Below are 22,839 nucleotides of genomic sequence, written 5' to 3'. Positions count from 1 at the left end.
TAGCTGGAAATTATCCTAACACTACACAATTAATAAGTGCGTATTGTACCAAGAATGCCATGAGGTCTCTCCTGAGTCTCACTTTCCTCCTAAGGGCCAACTACTTTAAAAAGACAGGCTCTAATTCTTCTCATGGTGTGCTGCTGTATAGCTCTTAATTTGTGAGTTTTTATATGTAAATGTCATGACTGTGGTTTGTCATCACAACACCCTCCATCAGCCAGGGGTACAGAGAGAGAAGATGGTGAAGCTAGGAGGAGCAGTGAGGAACCAGGCAGGAGCGACTGTGTACTCTGCCAGGTCACTGCTAGCAGACAGGCCCTCATCCAAGAGTGGCAGCAGAGTGCAGAGTGCTGCCCAAGGGAGTGGTTTGTTGAATTTCTTAATTTGTGTATTCTACTGACAGTGCCAGCCATTGGTTTTTAGTAAATGAGACACTTGCTTCCTAAGAGCTGTCTGTATAATCATAGGTGCCACTGGTCAGGAGGTCTTGTACTACTTCAACCTGCTATCAGATAGTCATTCTGTACATTTTAATTCCTGTACCTCTTTGCATCTGCCAACTTCTTTCCTTCCCCACTGCTTTTGGTTCAGGCCCCCGTTCATTTCCTTCCTGGATATTGTATAATACTAGTCTCCTAGCCAGGTCTACATCGCAGCCATACGAGGATCAAGCTGATCTTTGTAAACACAGAACTAGCCCTGTCACTTCTCCTTTTCAAAACCTGTGAGTGCCCCCATCCTTGGCGTTGCATACTATCCGGTCATTTTCTGGGCCAGCCTGCCTTTCCAGCCTACTTCCCCCTCCTCTGTTCTTGCACACACCACCTGGCCATCAGTGCCTAGTTACAGACATTTCCCCAGGTTCTCTGTAATCATTTCTTTCAATATTCTATTCCTCTTTTGGGTCAGCTTCTCTCCCCTGGTCCACTTGGGTACGTCTTTAAAGAATCACTTCCAGAAAATTCTTCCTGGCTCATCCAAACTGTTAATACTTCCATCTCTTGTCTGGTGCCCCAGTGGATCTTTGACACCCTGTGATGGGCAGCTGTCACACTGTCCTGTAACTGTCGATATATGTTCCTGTGTCCCCTGCCGGATTCTGACAAGAGGGGAAAGTCCTGTGTCCCCTGCTGGATTCTGACAAGAGGGGAAAGGCCTCAACCCCTGGCAGTGCACCCAGCGCAGGTCATTTCTCAGGTAATGCATATTGATTTGGATTGAACTGATCCCCTTTAGATGCTTCTAAAAGTAACCTAAAAGCAATGCCCTTTCATACTTTCCTGTGATTATCACATTTGCCATCTGAATTAGGTATTACCTTTGTGTGATTAGAGGCATCAAGAATCTCTGTACAGAAATAGACTCTAGAACATGGACAAGAAAGGGCAAGAAAGGGCAGTATGAATCTCTGTAATAGGACTTTGGGCATTGAGATAAGACTTAACTGATTTATCACTTAAATGATTTGACTCTGGACTGCAGTAATTGCTAAAGGAACATTTTTTTCCACAGATTTCTTGGCCCTTGACTTTAGATTCCCATATGCGTCTGTTTGTTTTCATGCTGCTAATAAAGACATACCTGAGACTGGGTAATTTATAAAGCAAAGAAGTCTAATTGATTCACAGTTCCACATGGCTGGGGAGGCCTCAGAATCATGGTGGAAGGCAAAGGAGAAGCAAAGGCATGTCTTACACGGCAGCAGGCAAGAAAAGAGCTTGTGCAGGAGAACTCCCATTTATAAAACCGTTAGATCTCATGAGACTTACTACCACAAGAACAATGTGGTGGAAACCACCCCCATGATTCAATTATCTCCACTTGGCCCCACCCTTGACACATGGGGTTTATTACAATTCAAGGTGAGATTTGGGTGGGAACACAGCCAAACCATATCACCATAGTTTATATTCAGAGATCACCCTAATTATCTAAAATTCAGTATAGTTGATGCTTGAACAACATGGGTTGGGGGCACCCACCCCCCCCAATGCAGTGGGAAATCTGTGTATAATTTTTGACTCCCCAGAACTTAACTACTAATAGCCGGTTGTTGACCAGAAGCCTTTCTGATGACATGAACAGCTCATTAACACATATTTTGTATGCTATGTGTATTATATACGATTTTCCTACAATAAAGTAAGCTAGAGAAAAGACTGTTATTAAGAAAATCTTAAGGAGAAAATATATTTGCCGTTCACTAAGGGGAAGTGGATCATCGTAAATGTCTTCAGCCTCGCCATCTTCAAGTTGAGTAGACTGAGGAGGAGGGGGAGGGGCTGGTCTTGCTGTCTCATAGGTGGTGGTTGTGGAAGAGGGGGAAGGAGAGGCAGGCACACTCAGTGTAACTTCTGTTAAAAAAGAAAAAACCTGCATATAAGTGGACTGAGTGGTTCAGACCCATGCTGTTCAAGAGACTCTATGCTGATCCTGAAAGATGTTAGGTGGGATAGAATGAGCCAGTGAGAATTTTGTTCTCATTTTTTTTAATCGCAAAAGAAAATATTTTAAATTTTTGTTTAAAAAAGACATGGATATTTTGAATTCATTATGATATATGGGAAAGGAAGTGGCAGAAACATATTCATAACTGAAATGGCTTGAGTTGACTACCAGTTTTGAAAAGTTAGTATTCATGCCTTAATGAGTATTTTAGTGCCACTTTCCAATTCATATGAAATGGGGCTTCCCTCTCCATGCTTCATGAGTATAACCCTATGAAGAATGTGTTTTCATCCAGAAGGTAGCTTATGTGCCTGTGGCATCATTCCCACGTGAATTAAAATAGGGGTAACTCTCAGTAGGTGTTGCAACAAAATCCAGTTGTATCACTCTACAAATTATTCATCAGAGTAGTTGGGGCAATACCCAAATTGACTCTGCCAAGAAAAAACAATAATATTCATTTAGTACAAAACACCCCTTACACAAGAGGTCCTTTTCCTTCTAGCTCCAGAAATACATGGGCAACAGTCTTATTGATTATAGGTGGAAAAAGAAGAAATAGGACTGAACAAAGCATTTTATTAAACATTTTTAGATAAAATCCAGTGGCTGGGAGGTAGGGAAGGGGTCAAAATAAAGAACATTTGATATTTGCGAAATATTTCTCTTTTGTTCTATTTATAGAAAATAAAGTAGTCTATCAAAGTTTTCCCAAAGATTATGAGGTTTAACAACTTGTCCATTGTAGCTTTTGTTAAGCCCTGGTTTTGAAAGCTGTGGTCTTTGTTCTTGTATCTTGAAGGACTGCATTTTAAGCTGCTGGATTATAGTACTTAGGGTTTACTCTTTGCTGTCTCAAATCCCTTTCACAATGTTAGATTGTTATTTTACTCTTTGCTGGCTCAAATGTCTTTCACAATGTTAGATTGTTATCAACTAAACTTTTTTTTTTTTTTTTTTTTTTTTTTGAGACAGCGTCTTGCTCTGTCGCCCAGGCTGGAGTGCAGTGATGCCATCTCGGCTCACTGTAACCTCCGCCTCCTGGGTTCAAGTGATTCTCCTGCCCCAACCTCTTGAGTAGCTGGGACTACAGGAGCACACCACCACGCCCGGCTAATTTTTGTATTTTTAGTAGAGATGGGGTTTCACCATATTGGCCAGGCTGGTCTCGAACTCCTGACCTCGTGATCCGCCTGCCTCAGCCTCCCAAAGTGCTAGGATTACAGGCGTGAGCCACCATGTCCAGCTCAACTAAACTTTTCATGGTGCTGTCTGTAAGATCCTAATCCAACAAGCTGAAAAGGTACATTTGCAGAATATTTTGCCAGCGTCCAGAGTCACGTGATATCTTATGTTCTTCAGGCAACACATTGTAATGTTTTCTTAAATAATTGCCGTTGGATTACATATAAGCATGGCTTCATACAGCAAGTGTGTAAACGTGATTATGGGTGCCTAGCAATAAGGAAATCCTACTGAACTATATGTGCAAGTTTTTGCTATCCAGGAGCTGTCCTTGTAATCGAGAAGGAATTTACTCAAAACAGAAAAGTGCAAGATCATACATCAGGGAGCAGTGTCAAGTTTGGTAGGTGCACATGCGATGGGGTGATGAGAAGGACTAGAAGTTTCTACCCTGTGAGCCATGGGACTCGCAGAAAGGGAAAGGCAGAAGAGGGCCTGGATGCTGGATGGGCAGTCAACAAACATCATCTCTAGGTGGCACCCAAGCTGTTTGGTGCCCCTCCTTCCTACCCAACTCCAAGCCCATAGCATCTAGAGAACATATTGAAGTTATCTGTATGTCTTTCCACTACTAGACTGTGAGTGGACATGGTCTGTGGTTTATTGAGCTTTGTGGCACTTCCCATCCCCTAAATCCTGGCAGTGTGCCCGGCACATAATAAATACCTTTTGAAAAATCTGAAGTGAAAGAGTAAATTGAAAGTAAATTCTTACTAAAACTATTAATTCATTAGTGTTAATTCAGTGCTTACTTTGAATCAGTTTTCACAGAATTTTAGAGTAAAACGCTTTGATACAAACAACCTGTAAATGATGCGTTATGTCTTCTGTACCTTAGTGACTTTTCCAGATGGGAGAGGATGGGAATAAAAATGAGGAAGAGGGAAAACATTTTGCTAACTGAAATCCCTGCATAAAACGAAAGTCTCTGCTTCTGTATCTCCTAAGGTCTCTAACAGAACTATATTCCATTTCAGAACAGTTGGCTGTGTTTCTAGCCCAAAGCACCTACTGACATTATTAAAATATAATAGCACAGCAGTATCCCCTTCTCTTTACTCTGCTAGCACAATGTGTTTGAACGTAGAAAGCCAAATGTGGAGAGCCTCTGTTTGAAAACAGCTCTTGAGATACACATGTTAAAATTCAGTTTGATTTTCCATTTGTGGCATTTTCTTTAATTGGGGGGAAAAGTTATATTTACCACCCATATTTATTAGAACCCATCTCCCAATCTGTCTTGTCTCTGATTCTCCCCTGTGGTATTTAGCCAGGCATCTGCTATGGCTCGGGCACCAGGGTGTCAATAATGAGTGACCCAGCTCCTGCCCTCAACATGCTCACCACAGAATACACCTAAGGGGGCAGCTCATGCATTCTCAGACTTGAGCCCCTGCAAAGGACCCAGTGCTGAAAGTCATTTATAATTATTTATAATTTATAATAATGTTTTAAACAAAACTCAAGATCTGGCTTTTAGAACACATAAAAATAGATTTGAGAAGCATTTCAATAAAGGATGCTTTATACATTGTGCTAATAATTCTTGTTTATCAAGGCAGCAGTACATAGGTGTTTGATATACATTTGATTGTGAATCCTTATAATTGTCTTGTACTTGCCCAAGACATACAGCCAGCGAAGGTGGTTATGTCCAGAATCCTGGCCTGGTCTCTCTCAAACCTGAGGCCATGCTCTTCACAGCTATTCTGTATCGAATAGGTCAGCTTTCCAACCACAAAGGAAACCACAAGTTTAGCCAAGTAAAGAAAGACATTTGCAAAGTCATGGCAGGGTGTCTATCATACCATTGCAGTCTGTGCTATCTCCCTTCGCCACAGGGTTTCAGCTGGTGGCATAATGTGTTAGCTTCCTAGGGCAGGAAAGCACTCCAGTTTAGTGGGGTTTATGGAAATCTATGGCAAAACAAAACTCTTTTCTTTCCTACTGAAAAAAAATATGATCTGAAGCTAATTTATCATCACCAGGTACCCCTTCAGTGTTGTTGTAGGCAGAATTGAAATAATAACTTCTGCCTTTGAAGAAGGCATGGCTATAGGATTAGAATGAAATGGAGGATAGAGGACTAGGTGAAGGTTAGATCTTTGGACATAGAAGTGCCGCCAACCGTAATGTCTGGTGATGTTCCCCAGCCTGTGGGAGGCAGATGAGATTGAAACCAGGGTGTACATGAGTGACCTGGAGCCCATAAGTAACAGTAACACAGAGCAGAGAGCGCTAGATGAGGTGGAGCTCAGAGGAGCATGGGAAGTTGAATGAGACAGTAAGGAGCATTCTGGAAGCTATAATGGGTAGTTAGGAGAATGCCAGAGTGATTCTGATGCAGTCCTTCCAAATGCCGGCAGAGCCCAAGCTGTGACCAGTGACGTAGACTGGAAGTCCCGTTTACTGGGAGAGAAGAGGTTAAGGAACACCCAGGTGAACAATTAGGTCCTCCACAATGAAGACAGGTAATGTGGAGGAAAGAGAGCTTGTCATGGTAAGTGAAAGCAGCCTGAATCCATTTTTGAGCTCTATGAAGCAATATATAAATTTAATATAAGAAATATTTGTTCCTATAAAATCTATATGTTTTGATAGCAAAAAACAAAATTATGATTTCTGTGAAAAATATAATTCACATCCGGAACATCTTATGGTTGTGTTTTGTTTAAAAAGTATGTAGGTTTGGCCGGGTGCAGTGGCTCACGCCTGTAATCCCAGCACTTTGAGAGGCCGAGGTGGGTGGATCACCTGAGGTCAGGAGTTCGAGACCAGCCTGGCCAACACGGTGAAACCTCATCTCTACTAAAAATATAAAAATTAGCCAGACATGTTGGTGGGTGCCTGTAATCCCAGCTACTTGGGAGGCTGAGGCAGGAGAATCACTTAAACCTAGGAGGTGAAGGTTGCAGTGAGCCAAGATCGCCCCACTGCACTCTAGCCTGGGCAACAGAGCAAGACTCCATCTCAAAAAAAAAAAAAAGTATGTAGATGTTTGTATTTTAGCTGCATTGCTAACCGTTTATAGTGTTTTGAATGGATGAATGCTAATGTTTATGTGTATATATTTTTGTTTTCTTAAAAACAGGTTCTTGCTCAAGTACCAACTCTATGGACCCAGGACAGGTTTGTCCCATGACCTGCTGTGAACAGTGTGTTGTCTGATAGAAGATTCGGTTGGCAAACCATCTCTCTATTGCCTTACAGAGCAAGCAAAGAAGATGGATCGATTGAAGAGCCATCTGACTGTGTGCTTTCTACCTTCTGTGCCCTTTTTAATCCTAGTATCCACTCTAGCCACCGCTAAGAGTGTGACTAACAGCACTTTAAATGGCACTAACGTGGTCTTGGGCTCTGTGCCCGTAATCATTGCCAGAACTGACCATATCATAGTCAAGGAAGGGAACAGTGCCTTGATTAATTGTAGTGTTTATGGCATCCCTGACCCACAGTTCAAGTGGTATAATTCCATTGGCAAGCTGCTGAAAGAAGAAGAGGATGAGGAGAGAGGAGGAGGTAGGCTTTAAAGTTGTATCAAATGTCATAATAAAATATAAACAGGAGCTTTGCAGCCAGCACCCGTGATGTTAGTTCTTCTCATGCAAATGATTTAAAGATCTCATCTTGTCTTGTTTTTCTAAGGCAGGAGAGAATATATATCCTTAAGGATTCAAAGAAGCAATTAATTCATTTTTTCCCCTCATTGACACAGAAGACAAAGGACAAACACAGAAGTCTTTTTAAAGGCTTCTTGGAATTTTGTAATATAATACATCCAATACATTATAGAGACAAATGTAAAATGGATTTTCCTAAATAATATATTCAATTTTTAAGGGAGTTTTATTTTCTTTCATGGAGATGGCTGGAATAAACAATATAGCCGTTGTTTATCATTAAATGTCCATTTAATTCATTGGCCGTGGATTTAAAGACCACACTTCTGAAAGAAACCTCAGTGCAAGTCTCAGCCACTGGCTGGGATTCCTGGAGACCTGGCTGCAGTTTCTAGGCTGAGGCAGGGAGGGAGGGAGGATGCAATAACAAGGAAGGATGTGGGACAGCAGGAGACTGCTTGGTTTTTAATAAATGCATTTCTGACCAAAAAGTGTGAGTCACCTCACTCCGGGAAAGACTAGCCAGAGAGAGGATTGGGTCTTCGGGAATCGGTGCATTTCTTGTTTTAGATGCGAGAAGTAATTGTCTGAAAACCCAATCCTGGTCAGATTGACCAGAAGGAGTTAATCTGCTTTCCTAGGCATTTACTGTGTGAAGTAGAGGGGTTGGGGTGGGGGAGTGAAAAGAACATTGTTCTAAAGTAGCAGCTTATTAGTTTCTTCCATTCACATTGCCCTCCTGTTCCACAATTCTTTAACCAATGAGCAATCCCCAAAAGAGTTTCTGCTCCAGGAAAACCTACATTTTAAATCTCTTTCTCTCATTTTATCTTAATTGCCCTGAAAAAATAGAGGCTAATGCTGTATATCTCCTTAGGAGCTAAGTGAATGGAGTTTTCTTGCAGTTGCCTACTTCGGGTTCACAGCTGTGTTCCGAATGGTTGAGGCTGCTAGCCGTCTAATTGGCCAGGATGTGGGGTTTGCTGTAGTGCTGTCACTTACATTGCTTTTGGTTAGCCAGTCAAGGTTGTAGAGCATTATAAAGCTTCTTCCTTTAAGTCAAAATATTACATATTATGAATTGCGTTTAACCTAGGAGAGTCGAACTTTTACCCACCAAGAGGAATTGTGGGACCATAGCAAAGTTAAATTAGAAGGCACCTTGAAGACATTATAGTTCAAATGCCCATTTACTGAAATTTGCCCAAAGTCCTGCTATTATTAAGTGGCTATGACTAGGCCTGTAATCCCAGCACTTTGGGAGGCCAAGGCGGGCAGATCACCTGAGATCCAGAGTTTGAGACCAGCCTGGCCAACATGGTAAAACCCCATCTCCACTAAAAATACAAAAATTAGCCGGACATGGTGGCACGTGCCTGTAATTCCAGCTACTCAGGAGGCCGAGGCAGAATAATCTCTTGAACCCAGGAGGCAGGCGTTGCAGTGAGCAGAGATCACGCCACTGCACTACAGCCTGGGCGACAGAGTGAGACTCTGTCTCAATTTTAAAAAGTGGCTATAACAAGAACCTTCACTACTGACAGTGGAAAGGTGAGGGAACACAACCCCTAGCCCACACTGGTTTTGGTTCCTACAGCCACTTCCTCCAGGACAAGTCAGAAGGCAGTGATGTCACACTTGTGAATGGAGGGCAATAGCCATGGTAACAAAGACACTGCAGGCCAGGTACCTTAGCAGGTCTTTCTGCAGGGCTGAGCTATCGCTAGGGAACCCACGGTGACTGAATCAAAGGGAAGAAAGACCCAAGACCTGGATCTCCCTTCTACATGGACCCTAAAGCAAAGGTTATTCCTGGGTATTAAAAAGCTGGGTTGGGGCACTGAACTCCTCAGTCCTAGAGAGGAAGAGAACTGTGGGAATAGCATAGTGCTGGGGCCTGAATTTCAGTTCCAACATTTCGAGGATTATCCCAAAGTGTAGTATCTTACTGTGTCTGAGATACATACGTGGTATCTTAGCGAAAAGGTCCTTGTAACTGCTGACTCAGCGTTGGCAAGCTGACTCTGCACCGTGCCTCCTTCATCTGTGTATTGAGGGCATTGAACTAGTTGGTAGTTATATTTGGCTCCATTTTCTTTTGTTTGTGGGTGCTAAGATGGACTATAGTAGTAGCCTGTCAGTAGACCCCAAGCTAGTGGCCGCCAGTCAAAAGCCTTTGCCACAGAGAACTGCTCCATCAGAATTCAACACTCTGGTTTGTAGCCAGCAGCCTTGCTGATAAATCAGTTAGCTATTTTAAATCTCTTTAAAACTTTCAAGTTTTAAAAAAAACTCGCGATACTAGTACTTGATGTTCCAGCTCAGCTTTTGTAATTACAATGCATGATGGTAATTTCAGAGCATAAGCAACATGGGATAATATACAAAGCAGTGTACCTAACAACCAAGCAATACACAGAAAACAACAGAAACGAGAGATTCTTGCTCAAAAAATATCAGAATCTGAGAGCTGGAATGGCCTATTGGTAAACCCATAGTCTTTAACTTTTCATTTTTGAAGGGGGCAATGTCCATATTATAACATGGACATAGATTTCCATTTTCAGACCAATAGGCTAGAAGTTTATATGGAGCGGTGTTTTTTGTGTTTTGTTTTTTGTTTTTTTTTTAATCAACAAAGAGGTGATTGAATATAGTATGAAAAATACTAGGCCAAGCGCGTGGCTCATGCCTGTAATCCCAGCACTTTGGGAGGCCGAGGTGGGTGGGTCACGAGGTCAGGAGATTGAGACCATCCTGGCCAACATGGTGAAACCCCGTCTCTGCTAAAAATACAAAAATTAGCTGGGCGTGGCAGTGCATATCTGTAATCCCAGCTACTCAGGAGGCTGAGGCAGGAGAATCGCTTGAACCTGGGAGGCAGAGGTTGCAGTGAGCTGAGATCACGCCACTGCACTCGAGCCTGGTGACAGAGCGAGACTCTGTCTGAAAAAAACAAAAAAAAGAAAAATGATACTAATATCCTAGAACCTTACCTAGGTACACTAAGACTACTGTTAGAACCAAACTAACAAAATTATAATTTTCATTAACAACTGCTGCCATTTACTAAGTCCCTGCACCAAGTGACATATATTATTTCTAATCCTTATAATAAGCCCTACAGTGAAGTGTTATTAATCCTCATGTATACAGATGAGAAACCAGGTGAAACCAGAGGGTATGACACAACCAGAGTGTGGCCAGCGGGTATTCATTCTCCCTCTGTGCCCCATCACATCATCCTTTAGGTCCTGTAGGTGAAAAATGTTGAAGAGCCTCTCACTCAGACTGAGTGAATATGAGAAGAACTCCTAGATGGAAAAGGCATCCTCACTACCGATAGCAAGGTCAGACAGTGTTAGGATTTGTGCCGGAACATGTGTGTGTACATGGCATGCACATGCACAAAAAGGCGTTCAAAAATCATCGGTGAGTCACTCGAGGAGCACACTGCCATTCACTTTGTGATTAGCCTGGAAAGGAGCAATTTCATGTCTCGTTTCTGCTGAAAAGGTGAGAGAGCTGTTATTCATGCCAGCCCCTCCAGGCCCAGAGAGAATGGGGCTATTTCCTGTCATTGGCAGGAGCAGCAGCTGGTTTGCTTTGCTTGCCTGGTGCTGTCACTTCAATTCCACAGGATCAGGAGAGGCTAATGTGTGATCTCTATCTGGAAGACTTTTGTTTTTGTAGTTCAGCAAAGAACCTGTTTGAGGTAGTCCACCCACCATAAAGCAGACAACATGAATAACCACAGATGGCCACGAAATATACTGTTTTCAGTTTTCCTTTTGCTAGAAGTGAGTAGAAATGTATAGTAGCCAGAAATTAAGTCCTAACTATTTCAGACACTAATTATCCAATGTGTTTTCACTGTTGCTTCTTACTGTGACTTTAAACCATTTACATTAACATTAGCACCTCTCTGAGATAAGTAATGAGGATTTCAAGAAAGTCAGCTGGTTTCAGCCCTTGTAAACATGTCTGGGTTGTTAGAGATTAAGTTTGAAATTCTTCCATTAAGTTAGGTTTTTTACTTTTCTTGTGGATTTGTTTTCTGTGCTCTTGTAGTGTCTGGTTGCCAAAAACAATTAAGCACTGAGTCTACAATTGTCACAACTGCTACTATAGTGCTATGGAATTCATTATTATAAATTTTGCCTCTAGTTTACTTTGCTTTATTGTTTTTATCCCTCTACTTTTGCAGGTTTCTTTGAATAGATTGTAATATGCCTTTTAACTAGTTCTGCAAGGGACCATGACAAGCTGTGTCAGCCATTGATAAGACTGTAGTTATCACCTCCCTGCTTAATATTTATATATCAATAGGTCGGTGTCCACAGCATTAGATGTAAATTATCCTTTACCTCTAAGATCAGTGTGAAGTGGTGTATTAACCTGTTATACTGAATTCTTGTTTAGTATATTAAATACTTGAGATTTAAAACACTCATCAAGGCCATGTGCAGTGGCTCATGGCTATAATCCCAGCACTTTGGGAGGCCAAGATGGGAGGGTCACTTGAGCCCAGGAATTCAAGATCAGCCTGGGCAACATAGTGAGACCCTGTCTCTATGGGAAAAAAAAAAAGTTAGCAGGGCTTGGTGGCACATACCTGTAGTCCCTGCTACTGGGGAGGCTGAGGTGGGACGATTGCATGAGCCTGGGAGTTTGAGGCTGCAGTGAGTCTTGATCACAATACTGCTTTCCCGCCTGGGCAATAGCAAGATCCTATCTCAACAACAAACAGAACATCAAATGGTAGCAAACACAATTTATGATTTGTGAACATATGTACATATTATTGGAAAATATGTAATTATGAATATATGATTGGAAATTGAGAAGAATCGCCCTATATAGTCTTTAAGGAAGTTCTTTGACTTTTCTCAACCACGGTTTTCTAGTCTGTGAAATAGAGATAATCCTTTTTTAACTACAAGTGGGACTGTGAGTCTTAAATGCTTAGCAGAGGTACCTGGAATATAGCAAGCTCTCAGTAAGTGGCACTGCTATTATTATTGTTAATATTATACTATATCCTCACAATAATAGGTTTCAATTGCTAAAAATCCCTGTTTCTTAATATAGTGTGTTTTGTAAAGAAAGAGTTTTCTGGGTAATTTAATATTCTCTCTCTCAATTTCTCAACCTTTCCAAAACTCAGTAAATGCAAAAGAAATTCCTGTCCCTTAAATGTTATTTGAAATTTCAAAATAATGTCCTGACTGCTATGACAGTGAGTTTGGGATTCTCTTCTCATCAGAGGCCTCCTTTCCTGGTGCATCACTTCTGCGTACAAAGGGCCCTTTGATATCTAATGTGCTTCTACCTCGGACGAAAGCAGTGTATGTGGAAATTACAAAGCATTATGCACCAGATGAATTTTGCATTTGCCTAACCCCGTGGTTCTCAGCTGGGAACTGTTTTCTCCACAGAGGACACGTGGCCAAGTCTGGAGACATTTTTGGTTGTCATAACCAGTAGGGTCAGGCTGGTTGTGCTCCTGGCTTCAAGTGGGTAGAGGCCAGAGATGCTGCTAAACAGCCTACATTGCACAGGACAGACCCCTACAATAAATAATTATCCAGCCCCAAATGTCAGTAGTACCCGAGTTGAGAAACCCTGCTGTAACCCAAAGGAGCAACCCCTTGGCTAACTAAAGAATCGTTCCAAAGTAGATCCCATAGAAGCAGTTTAATTTACATTACTAAGGTTAATTTTCTGAATTGAGCCATATCAAATGCCAACATGGTAACCACCATTTGTGTGTTTCTTCAGTGAGTTGTGCTCCACTTGGGATGTGAGCCCAGATAGCTTTAGTCTTAGCAGTGAAAAGACCCTTCCAGATCCATTTCAGATATGGATGACAGCTAAGATTCCCAAAATGGAAGTGATTAATGTGAACTAAGTGTAGAGTGCTGTTATTTTGGGGGACCACCTGTAGCTACTCTCTAGAAAAGACTATTATGAGCCCATGTATTATGATTCCATGTTCTATGGAATTACATGCTTGGCACTTCTTTAAAAATTAAGATTACCAGACCAAATTAGCTAGAGGAACAGATGTTTCCTTTTCCAGGAAATAAAAAGACAGTAGGTTATTTTCAGATATTAGTACCTTGAAGTAGAACAGAACTACAGATTCTGAACAGCAAAATCCTTCCATCCCCACCTTCCTGAGTTGAAAGCTTAGCTAAGCCTATATTATCCCAGGCCACCTTCGCTCTACATGATGTAAGAATTAGCTTGTTAGAGCTGCCCTAGTCCTCTCTGAAGAGGTCTCTTGGGAGGGTTGTGGGTGGGGTTGGGGAGGCACAAGAGCACTTGCAGCTTCTGGGATTCATAACCTGATGCTGCAGTGGCTTCAAGGAGCTGTCATCTTCTGCAGATGCCTTGTAACAGGTGCAGCCATGCAGTGCTAAATTTGCTTTCAATTATGTTTGGTAAAAAGGCATGAATCCTATCTCTTCAGTAGCCTGTATTTCACAAAATATGTGCCACATTTATAGATACAAACACATATGCACACATTTTGTGCTTTGAAGGGTGCTGATTCTACGCAATCCTCGTTTGAATGAATGTTGTATTTCATTTATTGTTTGCATAAACATTTACTGGAACTCTCACTATCTGAATATTTTTAAATTAGTTTCAAGAAACTAACATACTCGTTTTGGCAGATTTAATTCTTCTCCTGGAAAAGCATGGGTGTGTGAGGCTTAAGAGCCAAAGTGTCTAAACAGGATCGTTAATACTGTTTTAATCTGTTTATACCACTCATTGGGAATGTAGACAAACCATACGTCCATCACTGTTTACACACACGCATTCATAAAAAGATTGGAAATTTTAAAAGCTTAGCATTTGGGTATAATTTTTTTTTTTTCCAGTCAGCTTTCTCAAGTTGAAAATGTTAATTTTTAACGCTCAGTGATCCTAAGGTAAACCTGGAAAGATTTAAGGTTTCGGTAGAAGTGGTGTTTGGAGAAAAGCTGTGATTACAGTATCTGTGGAGGTTGTGCTCTCACTTTCCCTGTGATTCTTCAGTTCAGAATGCATTGCTCATTGCTGCTCCTTGCTGTACAGCAATAATTTGCTCAGAAGTTGTTTGTGTGAGCGTTAGTTCTGATGTTGTCATCTGTTGGTTTCACACTAAGTCACAGTCACCCCTGTACCATAGAATCTCTTGCGTTTACAGGTTTAATTGTAACCATAGGATGCTATTGATCTGTTCTCTCATTGCCAGATGGGCTACCTGGCACTGTCCTATTGAGGAGACATTGGGCCATACCACGTGGGCATGCCACCATGGCGAGCACCGTGGTCCCAGGTCAGCTGCCTTCCCGGTGTGGAACCCACCACGGTTATGGCTTCTCCCAGAGAAAGTGAGCTGGAGAGGAAAGCTCTGAACTATGTCCCTGGGAAGAAACACTGTTCTTAAAAAGATTTTTTTTTATTATTACGTTGGTTGGTTTACATCATTGCTGTTTTTCCAGTCAACCTAGGCTTGCCTGATTTGAAGAATTTCAAGAAGTCTAAGAGTGGATCATAGGCTACCTTCATTTTAAGTTGTGATCAAATCATCCTTCCAACAGTGTTACCAGCCTGACAACTACCTGCAGTGCATGGGAGTGTCCCTTACCCTACATTCTCAGCAATATTAAAAAAAAAAAAAAAGGAAAAGAATTAATGAAAGGAGGCCGAGCTGGGCAGGAGTCGGCCATCCAGGCTGCGGTGAGTTGTGTGTGATAGAAGGGCCGTGAGCTACCGGGCCTGCCCCTTATACCTACCCAGCCAGGCAGCCGTCACTTTCCACTGCCGACAATGTCACTAGCGACTCCCCTTTATTCTGGCAACCTGAAAGTTGAAAAAGTTGTTTTAAAAATGACTGTAATCTCTATAAATATAATCATAATTTACATATTAGTGATTTTCTACACATAGACACCATTCACATTTCTTGTTTTTGCCAATGATCTGTTCATAGCCTTTTCCCATTTTTTCTTTTGGGTTTGTCTTGACTTGCTTGATTTATAGCTGTTCATTATGTTTTAGAGTCATTAAGTATTTGTCTGTCAAACATTCTAGAATTTTCTCCTGGCCCGTCATTTGCTTTTAACTTTAATATGGTGTATTTTATATTGAAAAAAGTAAATTTAGGGGAAATCTGATCCACTGGTGTTTTCCTTTACAGCTTCTGAGGTGTTTGAAATGCTTAAAAAGGACTTCCTATTTCCAGGTTATAAAAATATTTTATATCCTCCATTAATTTTATACTTCTAATTTTACGTTTAGATCTTCAGAGTAGTTGGAATTTATTTTTATGTATCACATAAAGTAGGAATTTGCCTTTATTTTCTTGCAAATGAACAGTCATCTATCCCAATAGTCTTACCCCCCCCCCACCCCAACAATTTGAAATGCTGTGGTCTTCATCTTTAAACTTCTCACGCTTGGCTGCATCTGCTTCTGGACTTTCAGGTTTCCTCCACTGATTTAATCAGAGTTCACACAAGGCTTTATTGGGAAATGGAGCAAGACTTGAGGATGGGGTCTTAACTGGGCTAAATGTGTGAGGCTGGGACTTGGGGTGGGGAGGAAGAAGGCCTTGCAGGCAGAGAGGGAGCATGAGGGAAGGTCCTGTGGCCCCTCTAAGAAATACAGTAAGGCAAACCTGTCAGGGGAAAAGTCATGTAAATGAGGTCATGAAGCAGGCGGGGCTCCAGGTCTCCTGCAGGATAGATATAAAGCTCTTGCATATTTGGGGGTCCTCCTGTAATCCAGCCCTGCCTTCCTCCATCTGAGCCCTTCTCGGTTTTCTAGTGGTCAGCTCCAGCGGCTCAGTGTTCTCTCTTGCGCTCATGTGCTCCCTGTGACCTCAAAGGTTCTTTTCTCTTTTACTCGCACTCCTCTCCCTACCTGTGCCAGCGGATCTGGCTTAGCAGTGGCCTCCTCTAGGAAGCCCTTGCTCTCTGTCCCCTTCAGTCCCTCCCAGATGCCATTATACTTAACCACATGATGCTGTGGTTGTGTCTCGGAGTCTGTTTTTCTCTTGGAACTGGATGTTTTATTGCAGTCAGGGGTCGTGTCTAACTCATCTTTGTATTCCCATCATCTAGCGTGGAGCCTGGTACACAGTTTGCTCAATGATATTTGTTGACTGAATTAGTGAACAAGATAAAAAAAGATCACTGCCCTTCTACAAATGTCAGCTTTGTTGTGTGGCATAACCCATGCCCTGCAGTACAGCTCAGAAACAACATCTGCTAGCTTTTGTCTTTGCAAAGGAGAGACTGTCACCACAACACTGTTACCTACCTCTGGGAGATTTTCACATTTAACTCGTGTGCCTGGAGTTTCTTGGGGAAGACTGTGACAGGTCCCTGGCAATTTCTGGTCTCCAAGAGACGTGAAATGCAGCAGCCTTTGTCCTGCAGCGTGTGTGAGCATTTTAGCCTAAAGCCTCAGGTGTGCATCACTTTCCAGAACAGGAGCTGAGAGAGAGGGGATGGAGGAAGAGTATTTCAAGGCTGGGGATGGGGGGTGGCGGGGCTACGGTCTGCTCAAGGAACAGGAAGTGTGTAACTGAGCCCAAGTGCAGGAAGAACGTGAGAGTCTTTTCTATTCAGAAGGTTATGGCGAGATGGCTGCCTATGTTGTTTCCTCCAAAATCATTGCATGTAGAACTGACTTGGCATCTGCTGCTGACATTTTGGGTTTTATTTGTGCTGAAGCAATGCAGCTTCATGAACATTCAGTGCATAAGCTTGACATACCCACTCAGTTACAGTTTAAAATACATGGGGACTGCACTGTGTATCCCCACTTCGCGTGTAAAGCCCCGAAGATCTGTGATAGTCACCGTGGGTGTTTGTATAACTTTCTGGCAGCTGAAGTCGGGACCCTTCTAGAATGAGATGCAGGGCCAGGTATTTATAGACCGATGCGAATGGTAACGTGCAGCAGCAAGAACGTTTTCGAGATGTTCCTGTCTGGACAAGTGCCGTGTGGATGGAGATTCTTCTTGAGCATGAGCCCAAAGCTGATGCGGGAGGAGCCTCCAAACAGAATTTGCACCATCTTTAGTTTTCAGAGCTGTACGTGGCAGTAGAATGTGCAGAAATCTTTATTTTTCACTAATGGAAGGGCAGGCTGAGGCTGAGAGGAAATATTTGGAGTCTTGGTTCCCAGAACGAATTAATATACTGGCCTTTACAAAAAAGGGGGTGGGGGAATACAGACGTACACAACCTTGGAGACTGCAGGACCTTAGTTCTCTTCTATGATAGTCTTAGAACTGTGTTGGCTTCCAAAGACTTGGACTCGCTTTGTGGTCTGGTAATAGTATGTTTTAATCCAGGTCACATACTCATTTTATCATATCTCACCCAGAATTCTAAGTGACATTAACGTTACCTTAACCCATAAAATAAAGATAATGATTGTTTCCAGAGGAATCTAGTAATGGACTGAAAACGAAAGAGACGTTTTGGTATCCTTGTCTTCCATTGGAAACAGGAAATTGCTGGCAGAGAGAGCTGTGATGATCTCATTTAACTAGATGGTTACAGCTCATGCTATAGGTAATAACCCACCTGCTTTAGGATTATAATATATGCACTCACATTTGTCATGGTTTATAGTTAATATAGTCACTTCACAGATATATGACTGGGCTTCAAACTTTCAGAACAAATAAAATTAAATATTGGATAAAGTATATGAAAACCATTAGTCTGTGGACCCAATGTGCTGGGCTAAGAATCTGAATATACTCCTAAGTAATAATTTATCTGTTAGACATCTCACAGATTTCCCCAAAATGAACCACACATATCACCTAATTAGACTGCATTTGATTCCAAGCTATGCCCCTTTTAACAATGTCACAAGAAATGTTTGAAGTGCCTATAAGTAGTTGTCTAAATTGAACTGCTTGGTTGTAGATTAGAGAAATACATATCAATACACAATTAAAATCATATCTGAAAACTCAAAGTTCACGTTCAGAAACATTTTTAAATATTCAATAGAGGAAAGCATTGGGATGTTGTAACTAGTATTTTCACATTTTATTTTTCTATAACAATTAGAACATAATGATCACTAAAGTTGTTACTTAGGTTTGGGGAAAAAGCTGTTGGTATTACCATCAGATGCCTGTCTTGTTAGTGTTCTCTTCTTCTGTACCGAGGTTCAGACTACTTTATCCTTATATTTACAGATAACTGTTCCAAAAAGTGGTACGGATGGGGAGGAGGTAAACAAACTGATCCTAACCATTCTTCACACAAATAACCTCACCTTCTCACCCTCCTCCACTCTATTTTCTGCTATATTTTCCAACAAAAGGAAGGTAAATATGAGAAACGACAAGCATAGCCTGTAAGTCTCTAGAACCCAACGTCTTCTCTATGGAATAAGCTTTCAATCAGTTAGACTTTTGTTCTGTTTTTGTCCATGCCTGCTGCAGTCTACTTTTATAAGACATGCAAATTATAAGAAAATAAATTGACAAGGTAACTTTCCTGGCCTCAGGTCATTGTATATTTGAAAAAATCTGCAGCTGAAATATCAAAATTTATGTTCATGGGATGAAAGTATTAGAAGCCTTGCCCATGTCCCATCTGAATTAGCGAGAATTTCACAGACCGAGTAGGTTGGTTTGTTCATACACATTCACAAGAAGCTGAAAATTCACTAGATTTTCCAAGCCAGTGTTTTCTACTCTTGGAGGAAATACACTGGCTGAATTGTTAGAAAAGGGTTACTCAGGGACACCAGAAACTGCTCTTCACAGATGTTCTTTCAGAAGGCACAGTCATGTGAGAGCATCCACCGAGAGGCTCCCGCCGGATTCCCCCTGGCCAGTGGGCAGGAGGAACTGTAGAACCCCGGGAGGTACCTCATTGACACGTCCAGCTTCCTTAAGAAAGTTCCTTGGAGCAGAGGACACTGCGGGAAAACAGGCCCTGTGTTGCCTTATTCCGTAGTCCATTGGAACCCTGTATTAACAACAAAAAACAACAAAAAAGAGTTGCTTTTGGGAAATACCAGGCTTTCTATTAGAATTAAAACTCACTACCATAAGGAGAGCAAACAAATAATATACAGTGCAATAATAGATACTTAAAAGGAAACTCTGCGTTCAGTTGCCCCAGCTCTCAGGAGAGGTTTCTCTAGTCGGCTCGGGGAACTAGAATGTTTTTATGGAGAAATATTTGCCTGTTCCTTAGAACTCCCCAAAAGCCTAACTGGGATCTTCATTTGCTCTATGGGACAGTCCAGGGAGGTAGGGTTTCAGAAGGGCTCAGACCTAACACCCTGAAGCCACGTCTAGTATCATGTTTCACAGGGCTCTTTGACCTGCAGGTAGATGGGCAGGCTAAATTCAAACCAAAGTGTTTCACTGAATTCAAAATATCATTCCTGAGGCGATGCTAGATCCTTTCCAGAGAGGGTGGTGGGGGTAAGAAAACTCGCATTTATTATCAATATGTGTTCTCCTTCGTGTCAAGCTTATTTTCAACTTGATGGGTCTGTAATTTATTTGCAAGGCTAAAACAAATTGATATTAATTCATATCCAGCCTCTGAATACTCACATTGTTAGCTTGTAACCTTAAATAGTATAGATAATTCACTGTGGAGTCTCAAAATGAATGATACAAATTATGTTTAACTGAGATCATACAAGGATTACTTCAATCTTAAATTTGAGAAACTCAGGTAAACAATTTAATTGCATTAACCTCCCCAGTGAACATATATTCAATGGAGGCATGCTCACTGGCAGGTTGGAGAATCAGTTGCTTTTAAAGTTGAGGAACTCTTCAATAAGAGCAGTGTTTTCCAGATTGTTTCTCTCATTTTTCACTAGGATGTGGAGTTAGACAATATGGTTTGGTAGTTAAGAGTGCAGCCTCTGGAACTCAAGTTCATCTTCAGTTCTACGGCTTCCAAGCCGGTGCCCTTGGGAGTGTTGTCTAACCTGACTGTGCCTCAGTTTCCTCATCCTGTAAAACGGAGGCAGTGTCAGGGGCCACCTTGCAGAGTTATTGTGAGGATTAAATGAGCTGATGCATGTCACCGCCTGCCGCATAGTAAGCATGTGAAGTCGACGTTCATAGACTTCATAGATGTTCTTCATAGATGTTCATAGATAGATGTTCTTAGAAACGTATCAGTTTGTAGTCATGGGAGCTCTGTGTCCTTGGTTGAATTCTCTTCTCTCCCTTCCGACAGGAAAATGGCAAATGCACGACAGCGGCCTCCTGAACATCACCAAGGTATCCTTCTCAGACCGAGGTAAATACACGTGTGTGGCTTCTAACATCTACGGCACCGTGAACAACACGGTGACCTTGCGTGTCATCTTCACTTCTGGAGACATGGGTGTCTACTACATGGTCGTGTGCCTGGTGGCCTTCACCATCGTCATGGTCCTCAATATCACCCGCCTGTGCATGATGAGCAGCCATCTAAAGAAGACTGAGAAGGCCATCAATGAGTTCTTTAGGACCGAAGGTGCAGAGAAGCTGCAGAAGGCATTTGAGATCGCCAAGCGCATCCCCATCATCACCTCCGCCAAAACTCTAGAGCTTGCCAAAGTCACCCAGTTCAAAACCATGGAGTTCGCCCGCTACATCGAAGAGCTTGCCAGGAGCGTGCCTCTGCCGCCTCTCATTATGAACTGCAGGACTATCATGGAGGAGATTATGGAGGTGGTTGGGCTGGAGGAGCAGGGACAGAATTTTGTGAGGCATACTCCAGAGGGCCAGGAGGCCACAGACAGGGATGAGGTCTACACAATCCCCAACTCTCTGAAGCGGAGCGACTCCCCTGCCGCTGACTCGGACGCCTCATCGCTGCACGAGCAACCTCAGCAAATTGCCATCAAGGTGTCAGTTCACCCGCAGTCCAAAAAAGAGCATGCAGATGACCAAGAGGGTGGACAGTTTGAAGTCAAAGATGTAGAGGAGACAGAACTGTCGGCGGAACATTCCCCCGAAACTGCAGAGCCTTCTACCGATGTCACGTCCACCGAGCTAACATCTGAAGAGCCAACACCTGTTGAGGTACCAGATAAGGTACTGCCGCCAGCTTACCTGGAAGCCACAGAGCCAGCAGTGACACATGACAAAAACACCTGCATTATTTACGAAAGCCATGTCTAATACCAACCCCGAAAAGCTATGCATATCAAGAAAATCAGGGGCTGCTCCTTGTAATACAGATGTAGTACGCACTTGCCGCTAAGCCTTACCAGGAGACTCTCATCCCTTAGGTAGGAGTGATGCCACTTTAAAAGGAGAAACACCTGCCTGCAGTGAATGGGACTGGAATTTCCCCAGTAGAGAAGGGTGCGAGAAACATCAGGGTGCAGAATTGATATCAGACAGAAGGTGTCTATGTGATAATGAGTTTTAGAGGCTGATCTCTGCCAAATACCTTAATTGGTGATGCCTTCTTGGCAAAGAGTACACCACTGTAAGATATTCTGAGTTCAAGAACCCTGTCCAATGCACCCTGCATTGCTTTTCCTTTTAAAAAATATAGGTCTGCTACAATAGCAAATGCACGTACGTGGGTTTTTTGCACTTTCTTCTCAGTTTTAATTTTGCTTTTCCTTTATAATGGGGTCATTGTTATTAATACTAATTGTTCTTTCTGGTTTAGTCCTCATTGCCATTTTTGTCCTTATGTTTCCCTAGAACACGTACCTCAGAGACTTTGGTATCAGTCACCAGTACCAGGGCTGATATCTACAAGTCACATTACATTTGTCATGTTCCAAAGTAGTTACGAGGCTTGTTATTTTTTTTTTCATTCCCCAGGCCTATTTCCATAGATAGCTTTTTTTGTTTGTTTCCAACGAAGCTGCTGTTAAACGAAACTGAGAAAAACTTTGCCCCGGAATAGCACTTTAATAGTCAAAAATGTGTTTACCTGTCTGATTGAGTGAGCCTTTTGGTGAGCTCAGCTGAGATGTAGAGGGAGATTGTAAAAGGTTAAATATACCCACACCACCCATGAAAGTCACTGTTTAAGTTACATCATCCTCCAAATAAAGACTGATTCTTTACCTGGAAAATGTATTGCTTCCAAAGACATCGGATTCAGTGGATTCCTGTAGGTTATAGAATATTGGCTTCCAAACAGGCTTGCAGGGACCATATGCTGTTGGATGACATATAACCAGGTCCACTTTTGTGAACTGCATAGCTGACTTGGCTGTCCTTAAAGGGGAAAGCGAAAGGTTAGGGTAATAGCAAAGGGAACTGTGCCATCAGATTTTATGCCAAAACTGTTGAATAATTATGCAGTCCTGCAAGAAAGTGGTTATATGTGAGGTGCGTGATGTTATGGAAAGAACTCAAAATTAGTCATCCAAAGGCTTAATACCCACTGTGCCAATAACCAGCTGCCTGGCTTTGGACGAGTCTGGACCTCATGTCCCTTATCTGTAGAAGGGGCAGATGACATGAGCTCTGAGCACTGTCGAAATGGTATCACTGTCT

The 22,839-nt window shown here is 42.2% G+C and overlaps 1 protein-coding gene across 7 annotated transcripts in view; it reads left to right on the top strand.

Moving 5' to 3' along the window:
• The window catches only part of MFAP3L (microfibril associated protein 3 like), a 36,901-nt gene extending 14,489 nt beyond the window's left edge, over positions 1-22,412 (top strand). For 3 of the 7 annotated variants that reach the window (XM_063809990.1, XM_009448568.5, XM_063809989.1), the window contains 3 exons: positions 6,788-6,825; positions 6,907-7,215; positions 20,564-22,412. In XM_063809990.1, the coding sequence (XP_063666060.1) occupies positions 6,921-7,215; positions 20,564-21,495 (1,227 nt within the window). In that variant the 5' untranslated portion in view covers positions 6,788-6,825; positions 6,907-6,920 and the 3' untranslated portion in view covers positions 21,496-22,412. Of the gene's footprint in view, positions 1-6,062; positions 6,197-6,787; positions 6,826-6,906; positions 7,216-8,963; positions 9,122-10,567; positions 10,833-20,563 lie in introns of those variants that run through there. The other 4 variants (XM_016952503.4, XM_517531.7, XM_016952510.4 and 1 more) reach the window with 4 other exon arrangements.
• The last annotated feature ends 427 nt before the right edge of the window (positions 22,413-22,839 follow it).

This window comes from Pan troglodytes, chromosome 3, assembly GCF_028858775.2.
Source record: "Pan troglodytes isolate AG18354 chromosome 3, NHGRI_mPanTro3-v2.0_pri, whole genome shotgun sequence".
Lineage (NCBI taxonomy): Eukaryota > Metazoa > Chordata > Mammalia > Primates > Hominidae > Pan > Pan troglodytes.
Note: the sequence above shows the minus strand (reverse complement) of the source record. Positions and strands in the feature narration are given on the sequence as shown.